A 23594-nucleotide genomic window follows, 5' to 3' on the forward strand; every position below is an offset into this window, starting at 1 on the left:
AGATGATTAAGGACAGAAGTGAGGGCCTGAAAATAGAGAGGGACTGTGAAGGGATTACTGGATTGTAGGCCCTGATGTCTAAGGTAGGAAACAAGATAACATTGGAGGGAAGGAATACAAGGAACTGAGACACCAGAATTTTTCTTCTTTTTTTAAATGCAATTTTATTGAGATATATTCATACACCATATATAATCCATCCAAAGTATACAATCATTGGCTCATACTATCATCATATAGTTGTGCACTCATCGCCACAATCAATTTTAGATCATTTTCGTTACTCCAAAGTAAAGAAAAAAAAAATAAAAAAAAACACCCAAAACATCCCGTACTTTATTTCCCCACCCATTATTTATTTATTTTTATGTCTTTCTTTTATTATTCATCTGCCCATACACTGGATAAAGGGAGTGTCAGTCACAAGAATTTCATAATCACACAGTCACACAATAAAAGCTATGTAGTTATACAGTCATCATCAAGGATCAAGGCTACTGGATTACTATTCAACAGTTTCAGGTATTTCCTTCTAGCTATTCTAATACACTAGAAACTAAAAAGAAATATCTATATATTGCATAAGAATAACCTACAGAATGACCTCACGACTCTATTTGAGCTCTCTTAGCCATTGAAACTTAATTTTGTTTCATTTGTTTTTCCCTTTTTGGCCAAGAAGGCAACTCAGTCCTACAAAGCTAGGGCCAGGCTCATCCCTGGGAGTCATGTCCCACGTTGCCAGGGAGATTTTAACACCCCTGGGAGTCATATCCCACGTAGGGGGAGGGGTAGTGAGTTTATTTGCAGAGTTGAATGAGAGAGTGAGGTCACATCTGAGCAACATAAGAGGTTCTCTGAGGGTGACTCTTAGGCATAATTATAAATAAAAGAGAAACTTACCTTCTCCTTTGCAGGAATAAGTTTCATAAGTACTGAGAGCTTGGCTTATTACACTGGGAGTCCCTAATGCTTGCAAGAATATCAGGAATTCCCCAGGTTGGGAAGTTTAATATTTCTACATTTTATCCCTGTCCCTCAGGGGGACTTTGCAAATACTTTTTTACTTTCTGTCCAAAATACTCTGGGATGTATCATGGTATTACATTAACCAGTACAGAATAACAGATTATTCTAGGTTCCATGTAATTATGTTGTTTAAATAAACTGACCATACAGGTTAAATTAGATATTGTGCTACAGAAAATTTAAATTTCATGCTAAATATCTCTTCCTTTGGTCTCACACAGAAGTTGAAGTTTTAAAATCCAGTCAGTATCATCCTTTACCCTGTATTCTGATTTACCTAATTCCTAACCAACTCCATTTAATTCATATCTCTCTATTGGAGTCTGATCTCTCTTTCAGCTTTTTAGTAATTTCTTTATGGAGTGATGCTGACTTTCAGAGCTGCAGAACTCTGAAAGAGTTCAGACACTGCAGTTTCCAGTGTCACACAGATACCCAAAGTTCCAGGAAGCTACCAGGTTACATACAAAGAGCTCAGCATCTCAGAATTTAGAAATAACAGTTAAAACTCAGGAATATATTTGACTGCTGAAAGAGCTTGCAATCTAGGAACCTTTACAATGAGCCTTATTGAACATTCTGTACTCCTAAATTATCAGTTGTCCAGTCTTTGCCAACATTCTATCCTTTGATAACCTATGCTCTTGAATTCGGTTCTCAGTGTTTGCTCATTATCGTTAGCTTATTTTAGTGACACTATGCAATACTTGTACTCTCATTTCTGAGGGCAGAATTTTTGAAGGGCCATCTATGTGATTATTGAAATAGCCAAGAATTTTGCCAGGAATATTGTTGAGAGTAGGTCAGTGAGGTAAGTAGTACAGTCCTGAAGGAATGGGGGGAGCTGGTGGAGAAGGTGAAATAATCCAAGATAGGGGAAGTAATTCAAATAAATGTTGGAATTCCTGCTTATGGACAAGTTTCAGAAATTCTCTGTACATGCTGCATGTACTGTGATGTTGACTGCCTGGAAATAAGTGGGATGAGATGGTGACCTCTCAAATGTGAACCTCCTTAGATTTTGCAGCTATGACACTGTTTAAGGAAAGACAGTTTTAGTGTCAAATTCAAATTTTTAGTGAGCCTCTCCTGTGCTGTGGAGATAAAGGTAATTCATTTAATTAAAAAGCTTATGATAAAAGTAACTAAAACTTTGTATTATGAATGTCAGCAAGGAAGTTGAAAAAGTGCTGAGTGGTTCAAAAGAGGAAGAAATAATGTCAGACTTAAAGTATTAGGTGTTTCATGGAAGGGTAGATTTGAGATAGGCATTTGATGTGTAGTATGCTGACAAATTGTGATGGAGTAGGGGTTGCATTCCAGATAAGGGGATGTTATAACTTAAAGCTAGTGGGTAGCATATTGCAAGGTGGTTTGAGAAAGAGTCATTATTCTGTTTTGACGGGAGCAACAGTGGTGAGAGAAATGACAGGAAAAGAATTACATTAGCAGTGTATTATGGAGGACCTTGGATGCCAGACCAAATATCTGAATGGAATTCCAGTTGTTTAGGTAAGGAAAAGTTAACTGAAGTTTTTGAAGGGGGATGGTTGTGCTCAGAAGTTAAGGTTTTCCCAGAGATGGGCCTAAGTGGGGCTAAAATAGTGTAGGAAGGGATAAATTCTTGGTCTGGTAAAACTGCTTCATACAGCAGTATACAAGATTTCCAAACATAGGCATCCTTGAATTATAATTATCTGTAGTAGTAAAATGAGGACTAAAACTCAGGATTTCCATGCCCACTCATGCTGTGCCCCTTTTCCTGTGTTTTTTTTTCAAAAAGGTCTTGTTTTTAATTCAACGGTCTTGCTCTCCTTTTTAAGTTTTATTTGGCTTTCAGAACAGCACAGTCTTTAGTTTTCTTCCTAACTCTCAGACCAGTCTTTCTCTGATTGTAGATATGCTTCCTTCTTCCAACTTCGTCCCATTCGTTGGTACACCCACTCCATGGGAATCACCTTTGGTCTTGTGAATTTATTTGCTACCTGTATGATGAAGACTACCAAATTTATTTCTCTAATCCAGATCTTTCTCTTGGATTCCAGGTTCATATCCAACTGCCTTCTTGGGTATCTTATATCTCAAACTTAGCATGTCCAAAACTGAATTCCTTATCTTCCTCTTCCTGCATCTTCCCTATTTCTAGTGGTGACACTATCCTTTCATTTGCTCAGACCAAAATCCTAGAAGTCACCCCTATGCCTCCTTTTGTCTCTCATCTCACATCCAGTCTGCTAGGAAGTCCTGTGAGCTTTACCGTCAGAATATTTTTAGAATCTGTTCACTTTCTCATGTCCTATACTGTAAAAGTCCTTGCTGAAGCCATTGTCTCTCAGCAGGATTCTTGCAGTAGCTTCCTAAGTGGTCTTCTTGCTTCTCTGCTTCCCCTCCCTGCAGGGTATTTTAACATAGGAATCATAGTGATCTTTTAAAAATATGAGTCAGAGCTTATCTCTTCTCTACTCAAGACTCTCAAAGGGCTCCCATCTCAGTCAGAGTCCTTAAAGTGTCTGGAAGGACCCCATATTAGTGGGTTGACGAACTATGGCCTGTGGACCAAATTTGGCCCACTCTTATTTCGGTATGACCTGTGGGCTAAGTATGGGTTATACATTTTTAAATGGTTGAAAAAATAAAAAGAATGATATTTTGTAATATAAAAATTGTATGAAATTCAAATTTCAGCGCCTATAAATAAAGTTTTATTGGAAAACAGCCATACCCCCCCTTTTTTATGTATATCACCTTTGGTTGCTTTTGAGAAAGATTGCTTACCTCTACCCTGTGTGCTATGGTTTCCCCAACCCCACCTCTCCTCTCTTTCCTCTCTGCCCTTATCTCCTATTACTCTCCCCTTCATTCACCCTACTGCAGCCACATTGGCCTTGCTGTTTCTCCAATTTACTGGGCACAGTTTTCCTTAGGGTCTTTGCTTTAGCTCGTTCCCCTGCCAGGAGTGCTAATTCCGTAGATATCTGCATGGCTGACTCCTTCACTCCTTCAAGTCTTTGTTCAGATGTCACCTTCTCAATGAGGCCTGACCATCCTGTTTAAAATTGCATTCCTTTCCACATATAACTTCTGTTCGGGAGTGCTCTTTCTCTTTTCCTTAGCACTTCACACCTTCTAACATACTATCTGATTTAATTATTTTTATATTTATTGTTCTTGGTTGTTTTTCCCATCTGGACTTAATACCACAAAGGCAGGCATTATTGTCTCTTTGTTCACTGATGTATTCTAAGTCCCTAGAACGGTGCCTGGTGTAGGTGCTCGTTAAATAATTGTTGAAATGCATTGAATTATCGGTTCTTCATCTAATGAGTCCTCTAACTGGCTGAATATTTTCTGCCCTCCTTAGTGACCAGCCATATGGACAAATCTTAAGGTGTGTCAGGGGACTGGGAAGGGCTAGTGTTTGTTTATTTAAGTGTGGAGGTGTGTTTTCCTGTTACCGCCTTCTTTGATTGGTTGCTTGATAAGATCCTTTCCATTTTGTTTACCGACAGTTAAGTACTCAAAAAGCATTCTGGTATGACTTAGCCAGATTGCACAGTGCGTTTTCTTTTAGGATTGCAGCCATTGCATCACCCTTGTTCATGCTGTTAATTGAGAAAGGACCTTTTGGCTTGTGCCTAGTGTTGCAGGGCTTCAAATGATATGGTGGGATTGAGCTCTTCTATTGTATGGGTTTGGGTAGGAATGAATAGCTGGATTTTTGAACTGGATAAGGATTTTTTATAGGCTATTAATACATAATTTATAGTTTTTCTGTTTAGCCTTCTGGCAGATAGCTTTTTTATATTAGGAATAAAGGGAACTTCCTGAGGAAAATACTGAAATTCAGTATTGTTTTCTCATTATTTCTCATTTCTTGTAGTTTTATGCAGAAACTTAATGCCAATGTATAGAGAAAGTTTAATTTATTTGAAAGGATTTGGAGGGGGAGTAATGGAATTCATAATTATTTGCTCTTATTTCCCTTTATGTGTTCTGAGTTGATTCATCTTTAAGTTTTTTATTCAGTTATTGTTTTGAGAGTAAATGATTTCCTGGATTCTGTGCCAAACTATTTACAAAATGTTACTTGAAATTTTTAAGAGGGCCTATTTAAATAATTTTTACCTTAATTTTTAATATTCTCTCTTCACTCAAGTTCAGAAAAAGTCCTTAAATATTTGATTATGTTTCATAGTTTGGATGTAGCAAACATAGCCATTCTTTAGTTTTGAGATTTGCTTCTGGGGAAAGGGTCTAATATTCATACATTAAAAAACTGTCTTTACAAGCTTGATAATCTGACATCTAAATTTAGCCTTTCACCTTTAAAGATCGGTTAAAAAATATGGTACATGTGCCTATATGTATGTATTCCACCTGCTACATATAGCTGGTCTTACTAATAAGTAGAGCATGGCTAACATTTTTCTGAGCTCAGTTTCTCAGAGAAGTCTACAAATATCTGTTATAGAGAGAAGTAAAATGTTTTTGTATGCCTTCAGGAAATTTGAGGGTTTTTTTTTTTTTTTTTTTTCCTTTTTAAAGAAAGCACTTATTGAATGCATACTATTTGGCAGATAGTATTAGATATTTTTGTAAAACCTGTTTCATTTAATTTGGAGTAGAAACTATTCACCTATTTTACAGGTGGGAAAACTCTGGCTCAGTGAAGTTAAGTGGAAAACTGATACTTGCATCTAGGCCTGTTTGACTCCAAAGCTTGTGAGCTGTCTGGCCCCTGTAATTCACATAGACATATTTTTTGAAATAGCTGAAGTATCATCGTCTTTAGAGCTAAAATATTATTAAAGCAGATTGCCTAGCTTTGAATCTTGGCTCTACTGTTTACTTGCATTGTGATTTTAATTAGGTTATTTATCCTCTTTGTGCTTTAGTTTCATTATATGTTAAAAGGATACAATAATTGAGATTGTGAGGATTAAATGAATTAATGTATTTAGATAGTGCCTGATATATATGGTATGAGTTTCATAAATATTAGCTATTAATAAGAGTAGAACAATTTCCCCTTTTATAGGGATAGGACACTGAGACCCAGAGAAATTAAGTAATTTTCTGAGTCACTTAGCATTCTAAGGTCACATTATTAATGTGGCAGAACTGAGGGTTTTTTTTGTTGTTGTTGTTTTGTTTTGTTTTTAAATTTCAAGACCAGAATTTTATCCACTAAAGTAGCCATTTGTTTTAAAGAAACTTTAAAAATTACAGTTTTTCCCTATCTAAGGTGCTCTAAGTAGAGCATACCAAACATAGCTTTATGTCAGATTGATAAAGTGGGGAAAAAGCTTGGGCTGTGATTTAGGTTCTACATCAGGTCCTGCCCCTGAGTAGCTGTGTGACCTTAGTATCACTGATTCTGTTTCATTTGTAAACTGAATGAGGGGTGTACCAGGTGGTTTTTAAATACCTTTCCAGTACCAACAGAATATGATTTGGGAATTATATAATTATATAATGCTCTGAAGTTCCCAGAGGTTATTGATCTGTGTGTTACGGTAGTTACTCTCTACTGCATACTTTTATGTTGGTGGTCCAAGATTTCCCCACCACATCAAAAGATTTCCCTTAGCATTGTTCCTTCTTTTTCTGCTGTTCTATTTTCTTAATATGGCTGATTTATTTCTTCACCCTTTCTACAGAGTAGAGTTTGTAGACTTTGTTTCCTTATCAACTGAACACATAGCAGTCTTTGCTATTGGATTCATAGGTAAGCAATGAAATGTTGAAAACCCCCTAGAATGGAATAGGCTGGGGATGGAAGAAGCTTAAGACTTTAAATGTGTAATACAGTCTTTACACCAAAGGCACAGTTTTAGCGAAAAGATTTTTGTGGTGTCTCTTACATGGACAGGATCATGCTTTAGTTTCTTTTTCTTAATTTACTTGTACAGAAAGACCCTAGGAATGCAGCATATGTGCATTTCCTCTTTTACCTTTATGTGATATGTGTAATAAGCAAAGTAAGTTCCATTTATTAGAACCTCCTCAATTACATAACATTTTTTAAAATCAAACATTACTATCTTTTTTCAGGTGGATTTTGTAAACCAAAGTTGGGGAAGTTGGTTACAGGAGATGAATAAATTGCCTGTAGGTCACAGCTGAGTATCATTTGACTATATTGTGGATATTTGTTTTCATTTGAAGGGTTGAGGACAGTTGAATGTCACACCTGTAACTTTCCTAGTGCTGAAAGTTAAAAAGGTATTTCTTTAAGAGAGCAGCTCTTCAAATTAGGATAGAGTTAGGAAATTGTTGTTGTAATAGTCTTAGAGGGAGTTTCCCCCACTAATTTAAAGGAAAGATATATAGTTGAAGAGGAAACTGTTTGCCTTATGAGTTTATAAATGTTATGTAAATTACTGCTGATATACATGTAGTTAAAGCATCTGTTCTGTTTTGGTTTTAGCTTTCTAATTTTGTTTTATTTTTTTAACATCAGGGTTTATAATATATAAAGATCTCATCAGTGCTCAGGAGAGCTTACTTTTATCCTATCTGAAATTAAATAAAATCTCATAAAGGTGGAACAAAGTGGGTAAAAGAATGATGATTAGATCTATGGGAAGAAATATACTGTGGGATTCCAGAGGCACAGAAGTGAAGATCTAGTGAATATTCAGGAGTCTGGTATAACAGTGCATATAGGATGAAGGGGAACAGAGCCAAAAAAGCATTTTGAATTTTAAGCATGAAAAGCGTTGAAAAACAAACAGCATGCCAGCATATTATCTGTCTAGTTTCAGTATCAAATGAGAAAAGCCTTCTGATCATGGCATCAAGGTTACAACCAATGGTGGCGTTATATTTTCAGATATTTTTTATCTGCAGAATTGTAACATTGTTGCCACAAAGAGTAGATTACTTTCTCAGGTGGTGCTTCATGACTGAATTTTTTGTCTGCTAAAGGGTTTATCTTATTGAATGCAAGTCATCCAGCTGCCAGCTTGTTGCTTACCAGCAGGGTTACTTTTCTGGCTGTATCACCTTTGTTTAACCTTACCTAGGCTCTTCTACCTAGACCTTCCAAGGATGTATTTGTTAAGTTTTTGTTTGAAATGAGATACTTTTTCTCTTTAAGTTCATTTCTTTATAATCAATAACATGTTTATGGGCTTCACACTCTTTTGAAACTAACTGTACATTAGCATTTTTGAAAAGTTGTTTTTCTCTTCTCTTTCAGGTATATTCCAGAGAACAGGTCTTCAAACATCTTTGCCGTATTGACTCTGAGCTGTCAGGGGACTCAGGCTTATGAGGAGGTTCTGTCACACAAAACAGTGTCTAGTGAAGACGACAAGAAAGAGGGGAAAGGATAGGAAAAAGAAGCTAAAGTACTATAGAAAACCATGGTAGGTTACTATTTACAATGCCTTAATTTAAAAGATTCCAGTAGCCTAAAATTGGAAGTGTTACCAGTCAGGGCAAGTGAAAAACAATGGTGTTAATTTTTGGCTCTAGTATATCAGATAAAGATGGCACTCTACTATTTAAGCAAAGCAAATGAGTTCAGATTTATTATGAGCCCTTTAAACCACAAGATGGAGCCCCATGGGCCTACAGACCATAAATTATTAAACACAAAGGAGGAAATGTTCATAAATAATACTTCCTAATAAACTGACATTTAGCAACCTATATAAAAATCTAAGTGACTGTGAACTTGAAATTATGTCATTTTTCTCTAGTCTTCTACCTGAAGTTCAGTTTTTCCTTTGAAAATTGAAAATCCAAAACCAATACTATATAATTAGTGATACGACTGGTAATAAGAGTAAAATGTGTGAGTGTTTTTAAAAAACCCCACTTTTCCCACATCTTTAAAAATAATAAGGTCAGCATCAAGTGTTAGGTATATTAGGGGCACTAAATATCAAAGAAAGTTGCTTTTTATTGGGTGTTCAGACTTAAATTGAATTTGTGATGTTTGATGAGGCTCATAACCTCTGGGTGCCTGGTTTTTTAATTGGTAAAATGTGCTGAATTTTTTCCTTTTGTATTTCGTTTGTGGAGGATGTTGTGTGAATTTTTTCCCTAAGTGAGAAAAGGTTTAAAAAAGAGTTTATAAGTGGGAGAAATGCGCAAAGATATTAATCACCAGTATGCTTGGAATATGTTGCTTAGAAAAGTGTTGGTGTTTCCTTAAGCAATACTTGATTTCTTAAAGTTTGTGCTATTATAATTTAGTTGACTTGCTCCTTAGAGAAGAAATTTTACTAATATTTTAGTTCTGGATGGTGGGGAAAAAATGTTAAGCAAGGATTTCTCTCTGTTATTTAGTTTTATAGTGAGTGTTCCAGTTTGCTGATGCTGCTGGAATGCAAAATACCAGAAATGGATTGGCTTTTATAAAAGGGGTTTATTTGGTTACAAAATTACAGTCTTAAGGCCATAAAGTGTCCAAGGTAAGGCCTCAACAATCAGATACCTTCACTGGAGAAAGGTCATTGGCATCCGGAAAACCTCTGTTAGCTGGGAAGGCATGTGGCTGGTATCTGCTTGCTCCCAGGTTGTGTTTCAAAATGGTGTTCTTCAAAGCATCACTGTTCAACAGCCATCTTCAAAATGTCTGTCCCAGCTGCAGCTCCTCCAAAATGTCACTCTCAGTTGCTCTCTGCTCCTTCTGTCTGTCAGCTGTTTTATATGGCTCCAGTGATTTAATTAACACACACCCTGAATGGGTGGGGTAACACCTCCATGGAAATTATCCAACCAAACCTTTCACTCACAGTTGATTGAGTCACATCTCCATGGAAACACTCAATCAAAGGATTCCAATCTAATCAACACCAATACATCTGCCCCCACAAGATTGCATCAAAGAACATGGTGTTTGGGGGGGCAAGATGACGGCATAGAGAGGAGTGGAAGCTAAGTAGTCACCCTGGAACAACTACAAAAAACCAGAAACAACTAGTAAATAATCCAGAATAACTGCAGGGGGACAAACGAGACTGTCTACTCATCGTACACCAACCTGAATTGGGAGGAATGCCCAAGAACACAGCATAAAATCTGTAAGTAAAACCTGCGGATCCAAGTCGCGAGACCCCCTCTCCCATAGCCCGAGCTGTAAAACCTCGTGGTACCAGAGAGAAGCTCTCTCCCAGCAAGCAAATATAGCTCAGCTGAGCTCCAACTGGGGTTTTGAGTAGCGAGTGTGAACTGCTCACTATAGGTATGAATCCCGCAAAAAACAGACAGAGGCTTTGGGTGACGACTGACCTTGGAGAACCGGAGGGTCGCCTTGGACTAGGTCTGAAGGGGACTATCTGTTTCTTTTTTGGCTCAGTGGAGAAAGTCCCAGTCATTTTCAGTTTCCAGGGCTGTGATTCAGAGAAGGGTGGAGACAGCACAAGCAGAGAGAGAGACCATTGAAATGCTAATGACCTCCCCCTAGGGGGTCTATCTTCTCTAAGAGGAAAAATGTGGGGCCCTTTCCATTCAGAACCAGATCCCAGAGCCTGGGGGAACATGGCCACACCTCCTCACACTAGTCAAGAATTAGAGGCTAACAGGCATCACCTGCTGGGCAGAAAAGCACAGTGACCTGAGGTATCACAGGGTGGAGCAATTTTCTAAGACACACCCTCAGGGAAACCAGATACTGAATATTTCTTCTCTCTGGGACCTGAGCCTGTTCTGGTCTGGGAAAACCTGATTTGCATAACCAAGGAAACCATGCCTAGACAACAGACAATTACAACCTCCACTAAGAAAAACAAAGTTATGGCCCAGTCAAAGGAACAAATGTACACTTCAACTGAGATACAGGAATTTAAACAACTAATGCTAAATCAGTTCAAAAAGTTTAGAGAAGATATTGCAAAAGAGATAGAGGCTGTAAAGGAAACACTGGGCATATATAACGCAGAAATCGAAAGTTCAAAAAAACAACTAGTAGAACCTATGGAAATGAAAGGCACAACACAAGAGATGAAAGACATAATGGAAACATACAACAGCAGATCTCAAGAGGCAGAAAAAACACTCAGGAACTGGAGAACAAAACACCTGAAAGCCTACATGCAAAGGAGTAGATGGAGAAAAGAATGAAAAACTATGAGCAACGTCTCCGGGAACTCAAGGATGAAACAAAGTACAATAATGTACGTATCATTGGTGTCCCAGAAGGAGAAGAGAAGGGAAAAAGGGCAGAAGCAATAATAGAGGAAATAATTAATGAAAATTTCCCATCTCTTATGAAAGACATAAAATTACAGATCCAAGAAGCTCAGCGTACTCCAAACAGAAGAGATCTGAATAGGCCTACGCCAAGACACTTAATAATTAGATTATCAAATGTCAAAGACAAAGAGAGAATCCTGAAAGCAGCAAGAGAAAAGTGATCCATTACATACAAAGGAAGCGTAATAAGACTATGTGCAGATTTCTCAGCAGAAACCATGGAGGCACGAAGGAAGTGGTGTGATATATTTAAGATACTGAAAGGGAAAAACTGCCAACCAAGCATCCTATATCCAGCAAAGCTGCCCTTCAGATATGAGGGAGAGCTCAAAATATTTTCTGACAAACAGACAATGAGAGACTTTGTGAACAAGACACCCGCCCTACAGGAAATACTAAAGGGAGCACTATGGAGTGATAGAAGACAGGAGTGCGTGGTTTGGAACACAATTTTGGGAGATGGTAGCACAACAATGTAAGTACACTGAACAAAGATAACTATGAATACGGTTGAGAGTGGAAGGTGGGGAGCATGTGAGACACCAGAAGAAAGGAGGAAGGATAAAGACTGGGACTGTGTAACTTGGTGAAATCTAGAGTATTCAACAATTGTGATAAAATGTACAATTATGTTCTTTTACGAGGGAGAACAAGCAAATGTCAACCTTGCAAGAAGTTAAAAATGGGGAGGCATTGGGGGAGGGATGCAATCAACATAAACTAGAGACTGTAACAAATAGAATCATTGTATTATGCTTCCTTTTAATGTAACAAAGGTGATATTACAAGGTAAATGCAGATAAGATGGGGGGTTAGGGAGGCATGTTAGACACTTGACATTGGTGGTATTGTCTGATTCTTACTCTCCTTTGATTGAAGGTTATTTTTCCTTTTGCTGCTTCCTAGCTGTCATTTTTTTTTTTCCTCTTTCTTTTGCCTCTCTACCTTCTTTGACTCTCCCTCCTGCCTCGTGGAAGAAATGTAGATGCCCTTATATAGATAGTGGTGAAGGTGGTGAACACATAAATATATGACCATACAGAGAACCATCGATTATTTAGTTAGGTTGGAATGTATGGTGAGTGAACAAAACCATATTAAAAAAAAAAATGGGTTGATGACAAACCTTGAGGGCAATATACTGAGTGAAATAAACCAGACACATAAGGACAATTATTGCAGGGTCTCACTGATAGGAACTTATTATAATATGTAAACTTATAGACATGAAATATAAGGTACCAAGATATAGGACGAGGCTTAAGAATGGGGAGCAGTTGCTTAGTATGAGCAGAATGTTCAATTAGGATGAACTTAAATGTTTGGAAATGAACAGGGGTGTCAGTAGCAAGATGTGAGAATAACTAACAGTGCCGAATGGTGTATGACTGAGGTGGAAAGGGGAAGCTCAGAGTCATATATGTCACCAGAAGGAAAGTTGGGGGTCAAAAAATGGGAATGTATAAAACTGAATCCTATGGTGGGCAGTGTCCATGATCAACTGTACAAATACTAGAAATTGCTTCCATGAACCAGAACAAATGTATCACAATACAATTAGAAGTTAATGATAGAGGGGCATATAGGGAAGAAATATATACCTATTGCAAACTATATACTACGGTTAGTAGTATTTCAAAATTTTTTCATAAACAGTGACAAATGTGCTATACCAATACTACGAGTCAACAATTGAGGGGTGTTGGTTAGGGATGGGGAGGATTAGAGTTTCCTTTTCTTTTTTTCTTTTTTCATCTTTCACTTTATTTCTTGTCTGGAGTAATGAAAAGTTTCTAAAAATTGAACAAAAATTAAGTGTGGTGATGGATGCACAACTGTATGAGGGTACCCAGGGGCAAGTGATTGTACACTTTGGATCTTTGGATAATTGTATGCTATCTGAACAATCTCAATAAAAATGAAAACAAAACAAAACAAAACATGGTGTTTTGGGGGATATAATACACAGACCAGCACATTCCATCCCCTGGACCCCAAAATGACATGATCTTTCCATATATAAAATACATTCATCCCATCACACTATCACAAAAACTTAAATCATATCAGTAACAATAGGTAAATACAAGATCCCATCAAAATCAGGTACATGTGTGATCTTGTGCTAAAGCAAAATTCCCGTCTAGCTCTGGACCTGTGAAAATTAAGAACAAGTTATCTGCTTCCAATAAACCAAGGAGGGACATTCATAGGATAAACATTACCATTGTCATAAGGAGAAACAGTAAGGAAAACAGGGTTTAAGGGACCTAAACAATTGCTGAAACCCACAGGGCAAACTCCATTAGATTTCAAAGTCTGAGAGTCATTCACAGAGCAAGGTTGTATCCTTGGGGCTTAAGAGAGTGGCAGTCCAACCCTTTCCAAAGACTTATGTGGCAGCCGTTTTCTTTCCAAATGGTGGGGTGAGTGCTCCAACATATCCACACATTGGGGAGACCACCTTCTTTTCGGCCCCACCGTCCTCAAACATCGGGGTGCTAGCCGACTCTGCCTTTCTGGGTCAAAGGCTCTCCCCTCTCCAAACAGTGGGGTGGTAGCCAGGGTCTTCCCAATCCCTGGGGAATGTGCTCCACCCTCTCTGGGGTCTGGGGTGGCAGCACTCTTCCTGAGCATTGAGGCAGAAGGCCGGTGCTCTGCCTCTGGGACAAACTCACTCTTTCCACGTGCATGGGCTGCTCCACTCTCACAGCCTGAGACCTCTGGACTCCAGACCTCAATCTCCATGGTGCTGTCTTTGAAGAAATATTTCCTTTAATTTGTCCCTTCTCCAGTCCAGACCAGCAGTATCTCTGTCTAAATAGGTCTTGCAAAAGTCTTGTTGGCTTGGCATGAATTACACAGGGGTTGAAACCATCAGACAATAGGACTTTCCGCAAATCTTTTCTGGGTCACTCCATTTCCAATCCTGGCTTGTACTGAAATGGTGGTTGGATTCCATGTTTGGACAGATCGTCATGTGGGTCTGTAATTTCTGGGGTTTCACTTCTTGGAAGCCCAGAATTTTCCAAACTGTCAGCTTCTGGTTTCTTTGAACCCAAGAGTTCATTTCTCAGCTTATCCCTTTCTGCTTGCATTTTACTATAAGCTGCAAGGAGAAGCCAGGCTAGTTTTGAAATCTCATCTAAGTATCCCAGGTTGTTGCTCTCAGATTCTGCCTTCTGTCCAACACCAGGACTCAATTTTTCCAAATTTTCTGCCACTTTAAAACAAGGATCACCTTTCTTCCAGTTGGCAATGACACATTCAGCATTTCTGTTCAAGGCCTCATCAGAAGTATCCAACAAGGATCACTTTTCTTCCAGTTGGCAATGACACATTCATCATTTCTGCTCTAGGCCTCATCAGAAGTATCTTTAGAATCCAGTTTCCACAAACAGTCTCTTAAAAGCAATTTAGGCCTTTTCTATCAAGCTCCTCACAGTTCTTCCAGAATATTCCCCTTATCCATTTAAAAAGCCATTCCAACATGTTTGGTATTTGCAAACTCAGCAGCACCCCACTCTTGGTACCAAAATTTGTTCTGGTTTGCTGGTTCCAGATGCTGCTGGAATGGAAAACACCAGAAATGGATTGGCTTTTATAAAGAGGGTTTATTTGGTTACAAAGTTACAGTCTTAAGGCATAAAGTGTCCAAAGTAAGACATCAACAATAGGGTACCTTCACTGAAAGATGGCCATTGGCGTCTGGAAAACCTCTGTTAGCTCAGAAGGCACATGGCTGGCATCTGCTTGCTCCCAAGTTGCGTTTCAAAATGGCGTTTTCCAAAATGTCTGCATCAGCTTCCAACAGCAGTCTTCAAAATGTCTGTCTCAGCTACAGCTGTGAGCTCCTTATGTCTGAGCTTACATAAGGCTATAGTAAATTAATCAAGGCCCAGACTGAATGAGCGTGGCCACACCTCCATGGAAATACTGAACCAATAGGTTCTAACCTAATCCACACTAATATGTCTGCCCCCACAAGATAGCATTAAAGAATATGGCTTTTTCTGGGGGACATAATATATACAAACCAGCACAGTGAGATTTGAAAAACAACCCACTGTTACTTCTGTTTTCTCCCATATAAATTATTTGCCTCTTCAAGCTCACTTATTTATTGTCTTGAAATTCTTTTTAATTTGAATAAATCCTTATATATGTATTATTTGCCATAGTTGGTGAAACTTCCTTCCCTAGTTTATTTTTAAATTGAGCTTAGATTTCCTGGCATAGGAATTTTGTGTTTTATGTAGTTGGTCAGTTTTTTTCCAATTTCATTTATTACTTTCATTCTTAGGTTTCAGATTTGAGAGAGAGCTTTCTGTTTTTTCCTACTTCTTCCAATTTAATTTTTAATATTTAACTTAAATCCATTTGGAATTTATATGGGCAAGTATGACTGTGCTCCAATTTTTTCTAATACCATTTATTCAGTTCTTCCTTTCGTCATTGTTTTATGATGCTTGACCTGTCACATTCAGTAGACTCTTACATTAAACATTTTTGGATTTAACATTGGCAGTCTTTATTATTTGTGAGAAACTCCAGGGGTTTGTGTTACCCAGCATCATGTCACTCTGCTAAGGTGAGGCCCCATTGTGCAGGACTGAGAAACATAGCTAGTGCATGAGTCTAGCAAACAACATTGCATCTTCAATTCATTATATGGCTTTTCTGTTTTCTTGTTCCTTGTTTTGGGATATATTGATAAATCTCATGAAGTGATTGAAAGTGAGTTTCTTTGTGACAGTTTCCAACTGGAAAACCTGTCATGGAAGTTAATCAGGAAAAATAACTAGATAGAGATTGTTTTTATCTCAGGGGAAGAAAAAAGCTTTTTGATTGATTTTAGTCCTGTGTTTAATAATGGGATTAAAGATTTTAAAGGATTATATACCTTTTCAGTTTCTTCACTTACAGGGTACAATGTTACTGTAGTGTTAATTTGCTAGTTTCCAAAGTCATGATTTTAAACACTGATACTCAAATAACAAGAAAACAAAAAGGGCAAGACTGGTAAATAATTGGTAATTTTTATTTGGCAGTAAATACTTAAAAGCAAAGTATTTATCATCTACTAGCACATAATTTCACGTCAGTAAAGACACTGTGACACACTCTTTAAATTGAGTGCTTCCAGCTTTATGGAAAACGCACAAAGTTATCTTTGTTCATTCTGCTGTGTAATGATATAAATGTCTTCTTGATATCTGTAAATTTGGAAATATTCAAAGATTTTTAATGTGTAGCTAATGAGTGTGATGATCTACTGTATTAAATTCTCATGAAATTCATTCTATTTCTGGGCTCTGTGTACTACAGTTTCCTGGGCCAGCATTTTATTTTAATTGTTGCCTTTTTTTGGTTTTGGTTTCTTGATACTCTCATTGATTTTTTTTTTTTTCCAAATGAGCTTTAAAATTATGTTTGTTGAGTATATGTAAATCAATCCTGAGGGGAGTTTGATTGAAAATGAAATCTATAAATTAGCTTGGGAATTTGAATCTTTTGCAATGTGTATTTTCCCTATTCTGTAATTTAGGCTGTCTCCTGCTAATCTATTTTTAAAACTACAACCTTGCACAAAGGTTTGAATGTCAAATATTAAACAATATTTTAATATGATCCATAGTTTTCCTATGGTGTTTGCATTTAACTTTGTATTTTGCATTATTACTATTATGAAATTTCAGTTTTTCAAGGTGCAGACGTCTCCAGCAGTTTGGAAAGAACTGGCTGGAGTTACCATCATATATTACTAGACATTCTCTTGAAGCTAGGAAGAGTCTGTTTCTTGCAGATGATGTGTGAGATGAATGACCCTTTCTGAAGTGATATTCAGAATGCCTAGGTTCAGCTAAAAGATAGCAAGTATGGAACTCCGATTGTGACCTGCGTGAACCTTGACCAAAACAATGAATGAAATCTCTCTAATTTTTTGATGTAGAGTTAAATAGAATGGATTTTACTTCCCATTCTGAGCAGTTTTTTTATTGTTGCAACATTCATCTGTTTGACAATTCATGCTATGAGTTGACTTAAATATATTTATATGTAATCCTTTTCAGGTAACATTTCTTTCATTGAAGTAATAATTAACTTTTTTTCTTCTAATAGAGATCTATTCGATCTTTTGCCAATGATGACCGCCATGTTATGGTGAAACATTCAATGATCTATCCATCTCCAGAGGAACTTGAAGCTGTTCAGAATATGGTGTCTACTGTTGAATGTGCTCTTAAACATGTCTCAGATTGGTTGGATGAAACAAATAAAGGCACAAAAACAGAGGGTGAGACGGAAGTGAAGAAAGATGAGGCCGTAGAAAACTACTCCAAGTAAGTACTAACTGACCATTGTGATGTTTTACTGTAGTACACGGTAAAACCTGAGGGGTCCCAGTGGATTAAGTTTGATTATGATTCTTTGGGTTTTCTCATGTATGTATGGCTATAACTAGGAAGTAGGTGTCATGTGGATTTTTTTTTCTGAGGTAATTTGAAAGGAAAGCAAGAAAGGAATAATGATTGGAGTCAGACAAAGAAGATGGACCTGTTTGGGATCCTTTTTGAGGGTGTACTAAGCCTCTTAAAATCTTCACATTTGAAGGTTTTGATATGTCATCTCTTTCCTGTGTTAGTTCAGCCTCCTAAATTCTGAAATAAATACTAGTGTTTTTGATCTAGGCATTTTAAAATCCTAGTGTAGAAAAAACGTGCAGGAAAATATATTTTAAAGATATTTTTGAAGGGATGATCCATATTAAACTTGGACTAGGTAGGAGTCAGGATCCTGGAATGTTATGCCCATTGTTACTTCTAAGGGTGCTTATGACAGTGCATTTTTCCTCTCTATATCCCAGATAAAAGTGTAAGCTCTGTAAGGTAAAGGACTTTGTCTACTTTGTTGTTTCCCAGGATCTAGCACAGCGCCTGCATATAGTAAATACTCACTGTATCTTTGTGGAATGAATGAAGGTCTAATGGGAGGGAACCAGACCCTTCAGCAATTATAGTCGAGTATTCTGAGTTTTCTAATAGTAGTAGTGATTAGTGAGACGAAACTGAAATGATAATGGAGTCAGATCATGAAACTTTTTATGCTAGGCTAAGCTTCAAGTTATTGTTTTGAGTAATGCCACTATGATTGGAATAAGTGTATAACTTACTTTGAAAGGTGACACTTATTTGTTTTATATTAATAGGTTTAAAAACATTACTTTGGCCAAAGCTCGTAAATTGAGGACAGAGATTACGGAATTTTTCTTCAGTTTTCAGTTCTAAAGCAATGTGATACAGTAGATAAAGAATAGTGGGAAAGTATTGATAAATTGATTTTCTTCAACAAAAGATAGTTTAACCTTTTCATCTTCAGGTGAAAGATAGTGTCAGTTTTTAGCTAAAGAAGATAATTCTTTAACTTTTTTAAAGAAGTCTTAATATATTGTATCTAATCTTGGTCTTAGTTTGATAAATCATTTCTTCTTAAATATATATGATGAATTTATTCAATAATTATCAAATATAGATGATGGCTTTACAAATTTACTGGTAAATTTGGGGTTCATGTCATTTAGCAATATTATCTAATAATTTGACTTGTATATATTTGAGTTCCTGTGCAAATTAAATAATCATGTACTCCTTATTTAAATCACACTTGCGTATGTGTTCATGCCTTTTTAATACATCTTTCTCTAATGTTGTTTCTTCTCAATGCTGGCAGACTTTTGGAAAGCACTCCTATAGACTTTTGCTTAAATGGGTGAGGTCACTGTTTTAAAGATTTTTAAAGGATAATGTACTCTAGACTTTCATTTGTATATTTGATACAGCTGTATCTATGGATGCTCTTGGTTGTCTGTGTAGAGTCTTTCCATTTTGTGGAACAGTCTCAAGTTTAGCATTTGTTTATGATTCTTCGCATGTCGTGGAACTCAAGGAGTACAGATTGATTCTATTCTTATTTTGTATAAAACAGAGGTAGACACATCTTTCAAAAACAAAATTGTGTTAGGTAATATATTGAGCTCCTGGTGTGTGCTAAGTACTACAAAGGGTAAAATGATATATGAGGGATAGCTTATATTATTATACACCTATTGCCAGGCACTCTTAGACAGCTTTTACAACTGTGTTACCTTGTTTTGCTATTATCCCATTTATACAAAATAAACTGACTCAGAAGTCAAATAACTTGCACAGGTCCCCACAATTTGTATTATTAGGAATATTACACCTCTGTTCTTACTTTCAAGTTATTCCCTATGTTTGGGGTATTGCTTAACAATGCCTTCGATATTAAGATTCGCTATTCAAACTTGAGACTGATTGGGACTTAGTTTCTCCACTTGATCATGCTGTCTTCTACATAGGGGTGATGAGACCAAGTATATCATAATTATGATTTGGAATTTGGTAAGCTAGCTAATATTGGCTAGCTAATAATAGCTATAGTTTATTGAGTGCCAGATATTATACCATATTATTTTTCACATTATCTTACATTAAACCTGCTAATCTCTATTATTACCACCCCAGCCAGATTTTACTTATGAAATTTTCACTGCTCCAAATTTACTTAGCGAAAAAGAGTAATTCAGGATGGTTGACAAACTTTAAATGTCTTAAGATCATGGAACCATAAGTGTGTGATGGAGCCAGGATTCATACTCATGTCTAGCTGGCTCCAGATCCAATTTTCTTAGCATCTAGGCTTCCATTTCCCAAGGATAAGATGTGAAAGTACAGAGCAGGGGAAATTATATGCTGGTTATGGGATCAGAAAAGGCTTTAAGAAGAAGGTAGCATTTGGAATAGGTTCAGAGGATAGGCAGTTTGGGTAGACAGTGAAAGCAAAAGGAAAATAAGCTTTAGCAAAGATCAGGGTGTGAGAAAGTGTAGGGGCTGTTTAAGGAATAATAGCTGTTTATTGAGCTATCAATTTATGCCAGTCTCTGGGCTAAATTCTTTAACTTACAGTAAGTTGAGTGATAATTCTCAGTATCGTTCTATGAGGGGAGTATTATTGCTGTTTTACAAATTAAGAAACAGTTTCAAAGAAGTTAAATTTGTAATTCGTCTGGCTTTACGCAACAAGGGGCAGAGCTAGGATTTGAACGAAAGGTAGTCTGTTCTAAATTGTTCCCCCAGTGTGCTATATGTCTTAAGCATCTGTTGGTTAGCCAAGGAAAATAATAGGCAGAGGACTGACACCTGATGAGTGTCTTTAGAAGATTATTCTGGTGGCAGAGGTTATTCAGGAAGGCCAACGAAGAGGAGGTTATCGAGGTAATCTAGGAGGAGAAGGTAATAAAAGCCTGAAAAGAAACTAGTTTGAAGGCAGTGCTTTGATAGTGATTATGGAGGGGAAAATTTATAAACGTGTACACAATTTGTGGGAATGAGAGGATGAGAGGGCATGGGTACAGAGGAAGGAAGTATCAAAGATGACTTTTTTTTTTTTTAACATTTTTTTGTGAAATATAACATGTATCAGAAGAGTAATAAATTTCAGAATACAGTTTAACATGTAGTTATAGAGCAAATTTTGAAGTATGGTTTGGATTACAGTTCCACAATTTTCAGGTATTTCCTTCTAGCTGTTCTAATACATTAGAGACTACAAAGAACTATTTATATAATGATTCAGTAATCATCATTTGTTAAATCCTGTCTTCTCTGTTACAACAACTCCTCATTTGATCATTCTCTCAGTCTTCAGGGATATTTTGACAATGACCATGCTAACTTCTTCATGATGAAAAGTGACTATTCTTAATATTAAAATAATTTCCTACACGTGGGTCACTTGCTTTAAAATCCTGTTTCTTTCTATACATGTACCACCTTTATAATTTTTCATTGATTTAATGTTACTGAGTCCCTAATGTGTGCCAGGCACTGAACTAGTGGCTGGATTATTCATAACTTTTTGTTTTATCTCCACTGCCACTTTGTTTCCTTCGCTTCTTCATTTCATTCTCTATGCTGCTGTCTTTTGCCAACTCTGCTGAATCTTTACCTCCAGATAGAATGATTTTTTCTACGTAACCAAATCAAGACTCTGCTGAAGTCACACTTTGAGGTTGCTTTGCTTTGATCTCTCCAACTTTGACCTCTCCCACGTCTGAACTTTGGAAGCAGCCGTATAATGTAAAGAACCTGAGCATTGTAGTCAAACAACTTGTGTTTTAATCCAGGCTTAGGCTTCACCATTTTACTCTCCTTGTGAACTTGAACAATTACAGGAAGTTCACATTTCTGTATTCCATATGAATGTTTGTTGTGAGGTTTTAATGAGAATATATAGCATGCAGTCCATTCTCATGTGTTACTTTCTCTTCTCTTTTTAAGCAGAGTTTTGTGATGCTTAATCTGCTAGTGCTTTGTCCTGTTTCTTAAATGCAGTGTATGTAAATTGGGAGTGGAGAGACTGGATCACCTTTAGTATGCTTTCCATACTCAAGCGCTTGCTTATTTGTTGACTGACAAATAATTTGTTGGTTAACATTTTCACTTGTAATTAAGGGAAATGAACCAACAAGAAACTTTTAGAATTAATACCAAGAATGGATGAGCATTTTTTGCTGTGTACCATTCATGACTTGATGGTTGTTGAGTGTCTATTCTTTTAGCTACTACTGGGTTTGAAATGCAAATATTGGCAGATATCTTTGGTGTGTTCCTTTCTTCCTCTGCTGTGTACTGGTACCATATTATTCTGCTTTCCCCATAAGCTTTTGTGGATTTCTAGAATGATGTGGTTATAAGGGACTATAGCTCATATAGCGAATAGCCATTTTATAGTTTGTGGATACTGAGCCAGCAAGCACCATCAGGAGTAGGATGCAGGTTTTTAGATTTCCTCTCTGATGCTCTTTAATTGCTATTAAAATATAATAGAAGGTTTAAGAAAAACAATTTGACAAAATGTTCGTGGTGATACCATATTTTGGCTTTTCTTAAGCAATATATAGATGTAGTAAAGAATTAAAAAATCCATGTAGTCTGAAATAGACAACCTATTGATCCCTCAGGGAAGAGAGATGCTTTCTGACCCTTAAATCTGAAACCGACTTCCATGGATTTTCTAGATGTCTGGATTTACATACTCCCTTATTTCGTTTGTGTATCTAGGATATGCACACTTGTACATAAAGTCCACACTTGTGGATTTTAGTTTTTTTTGTTTGTGGGTTGTTTTTTTTTTTTTTTTTTTTTTAATCTAGTCAGTGGTGATTAAGTTAGAGTTTGGGGAATAGTTAGTAAAAGTAATCATTCAGACTTTTATTTTTAGGGATCAAGGTGGTCGGACATTGTGTGGTGTAATGAGGATTGGCCTGGTTGCAAAAGGCTTGCTGATTAAAGATGATATGGACTTGGAGCTGGTTTTAATGTGCAAAGACAAACCCACAGAGACCCTGTTAAACACAGTCAAAGATAATCTTCCAATTCAGATTCAGGTGAGTACAGTGTTGAACTGCACCTCTAGGAGAATTTGTAAAAAGGCAGTGACCTTGATGAATTCAATAGCAAGAGAAAGATAATAGTAAGGGTAGGTACAGAAAAAAGGAGTACTGCTACTCTGAGTCAGTGACTAATCCGTGACATTTCAACCAAACTCTGGGAATTAATACTCAGGATATATTTACCAAATTAAGGTGCTGTTAAGGTAAACTCTTATACTTTTTAGCTGTGTCTTGCTGAGTCTTCCTGATTTTCACACTAGGTTTTTCAGCATTATAAAACTCTTGAAGGGGTTGGTATAATGCATAAAGGAATTGAAAGATTGAAAAGTGCCTAGATAAACTTTCATAGATGATAACTTCTAAAATAAATAACAGTTATCCCAGCCTTTCTATTCATGAAAAGTCACTACTGATTTCCTTGTTTCCAACTTTTTTCACATCGTGATGCATTTAGAACATTTTAATGTGGGTATGCTTCCTGGAGGATGCTGCTGAAGGCTGCCTCAGGGCTGAAGGCAGCAGCCAGTATGGGCTCTGGTTACCCTAGAGCCTGCCCTGCCAGCCTGCCTACTGTAAAGGGCTCATTGCAGGACTCCTTGGGAAACCGAGATCATCTTTCAGTTTTAGATTTGTGCTATTAGTCTAATTAGATTACAGCTTTTTTGATAACTTCACATCAGTTAGTCCTTATGTCCTTGCATAAAACAGGTGTCAGCCCACAAAATCTAAATTTTAAGTTGTTGAATGCTCCCTTTTCTTCTATTGGTTTCTTTTATTTGTGTTTCTTGTAAAAGGGTTCTTTTTTTACCCCAAGTAATTAGAATTCTAAATTAGTTTTTGTTAGCTTTGTTACTGTATCATTTTCTTCATATTTACCAAC

The 23594-nt window shown here is 36.9% G+C and overlaps 1 protein-coding gene across 4 annotated transcripts in view; it reads left to right on the plus strand.

The window, feature by feature from the left end:
- The window catches only part of LOC119545109 (spermatid perinuclear RNA binding protein), a 227134-nt gene that overhangs the window by 140306 nt on the left and 63234 nt on the right, over nt 1–23594 (plus strand). For all 4 annotated transcript variants that reach the window (XM_037850717.1, XM_037850716.1, XM_037850715.1 and 1 more), the window contains exons 2-4: nt 8234–8402; nt 17362–17582; nt 22543–22708. In XM_037850717.1, the coding sequence (XP_037706645.1) occupies nt 8400–8402; nt 17362–17582; nt 22543–22708 (390 nt within the window). In that variant the 5' untranslated portion in view covers nt 8234–8399. The remainder of the gene's footprint in view (nt 1–8233; nt 8403–17361; nt 17583–22542; nt 22709–23594) is intronic.

Source organism: Choloepus didactylus, chromosome 10 (assembly GCF_015220235.1).
Source record: "Choloepus didactylus isolate mChoDid1 chromosome 10, mChoDid1.pri, whole genome shotgun sequence".
Lineage (NCBI taxonomy): Eukaryota > Metazoa > Chordata > Mammalia > Pilosa > Megalonychidae > Choloepus > Choloepus didactylus.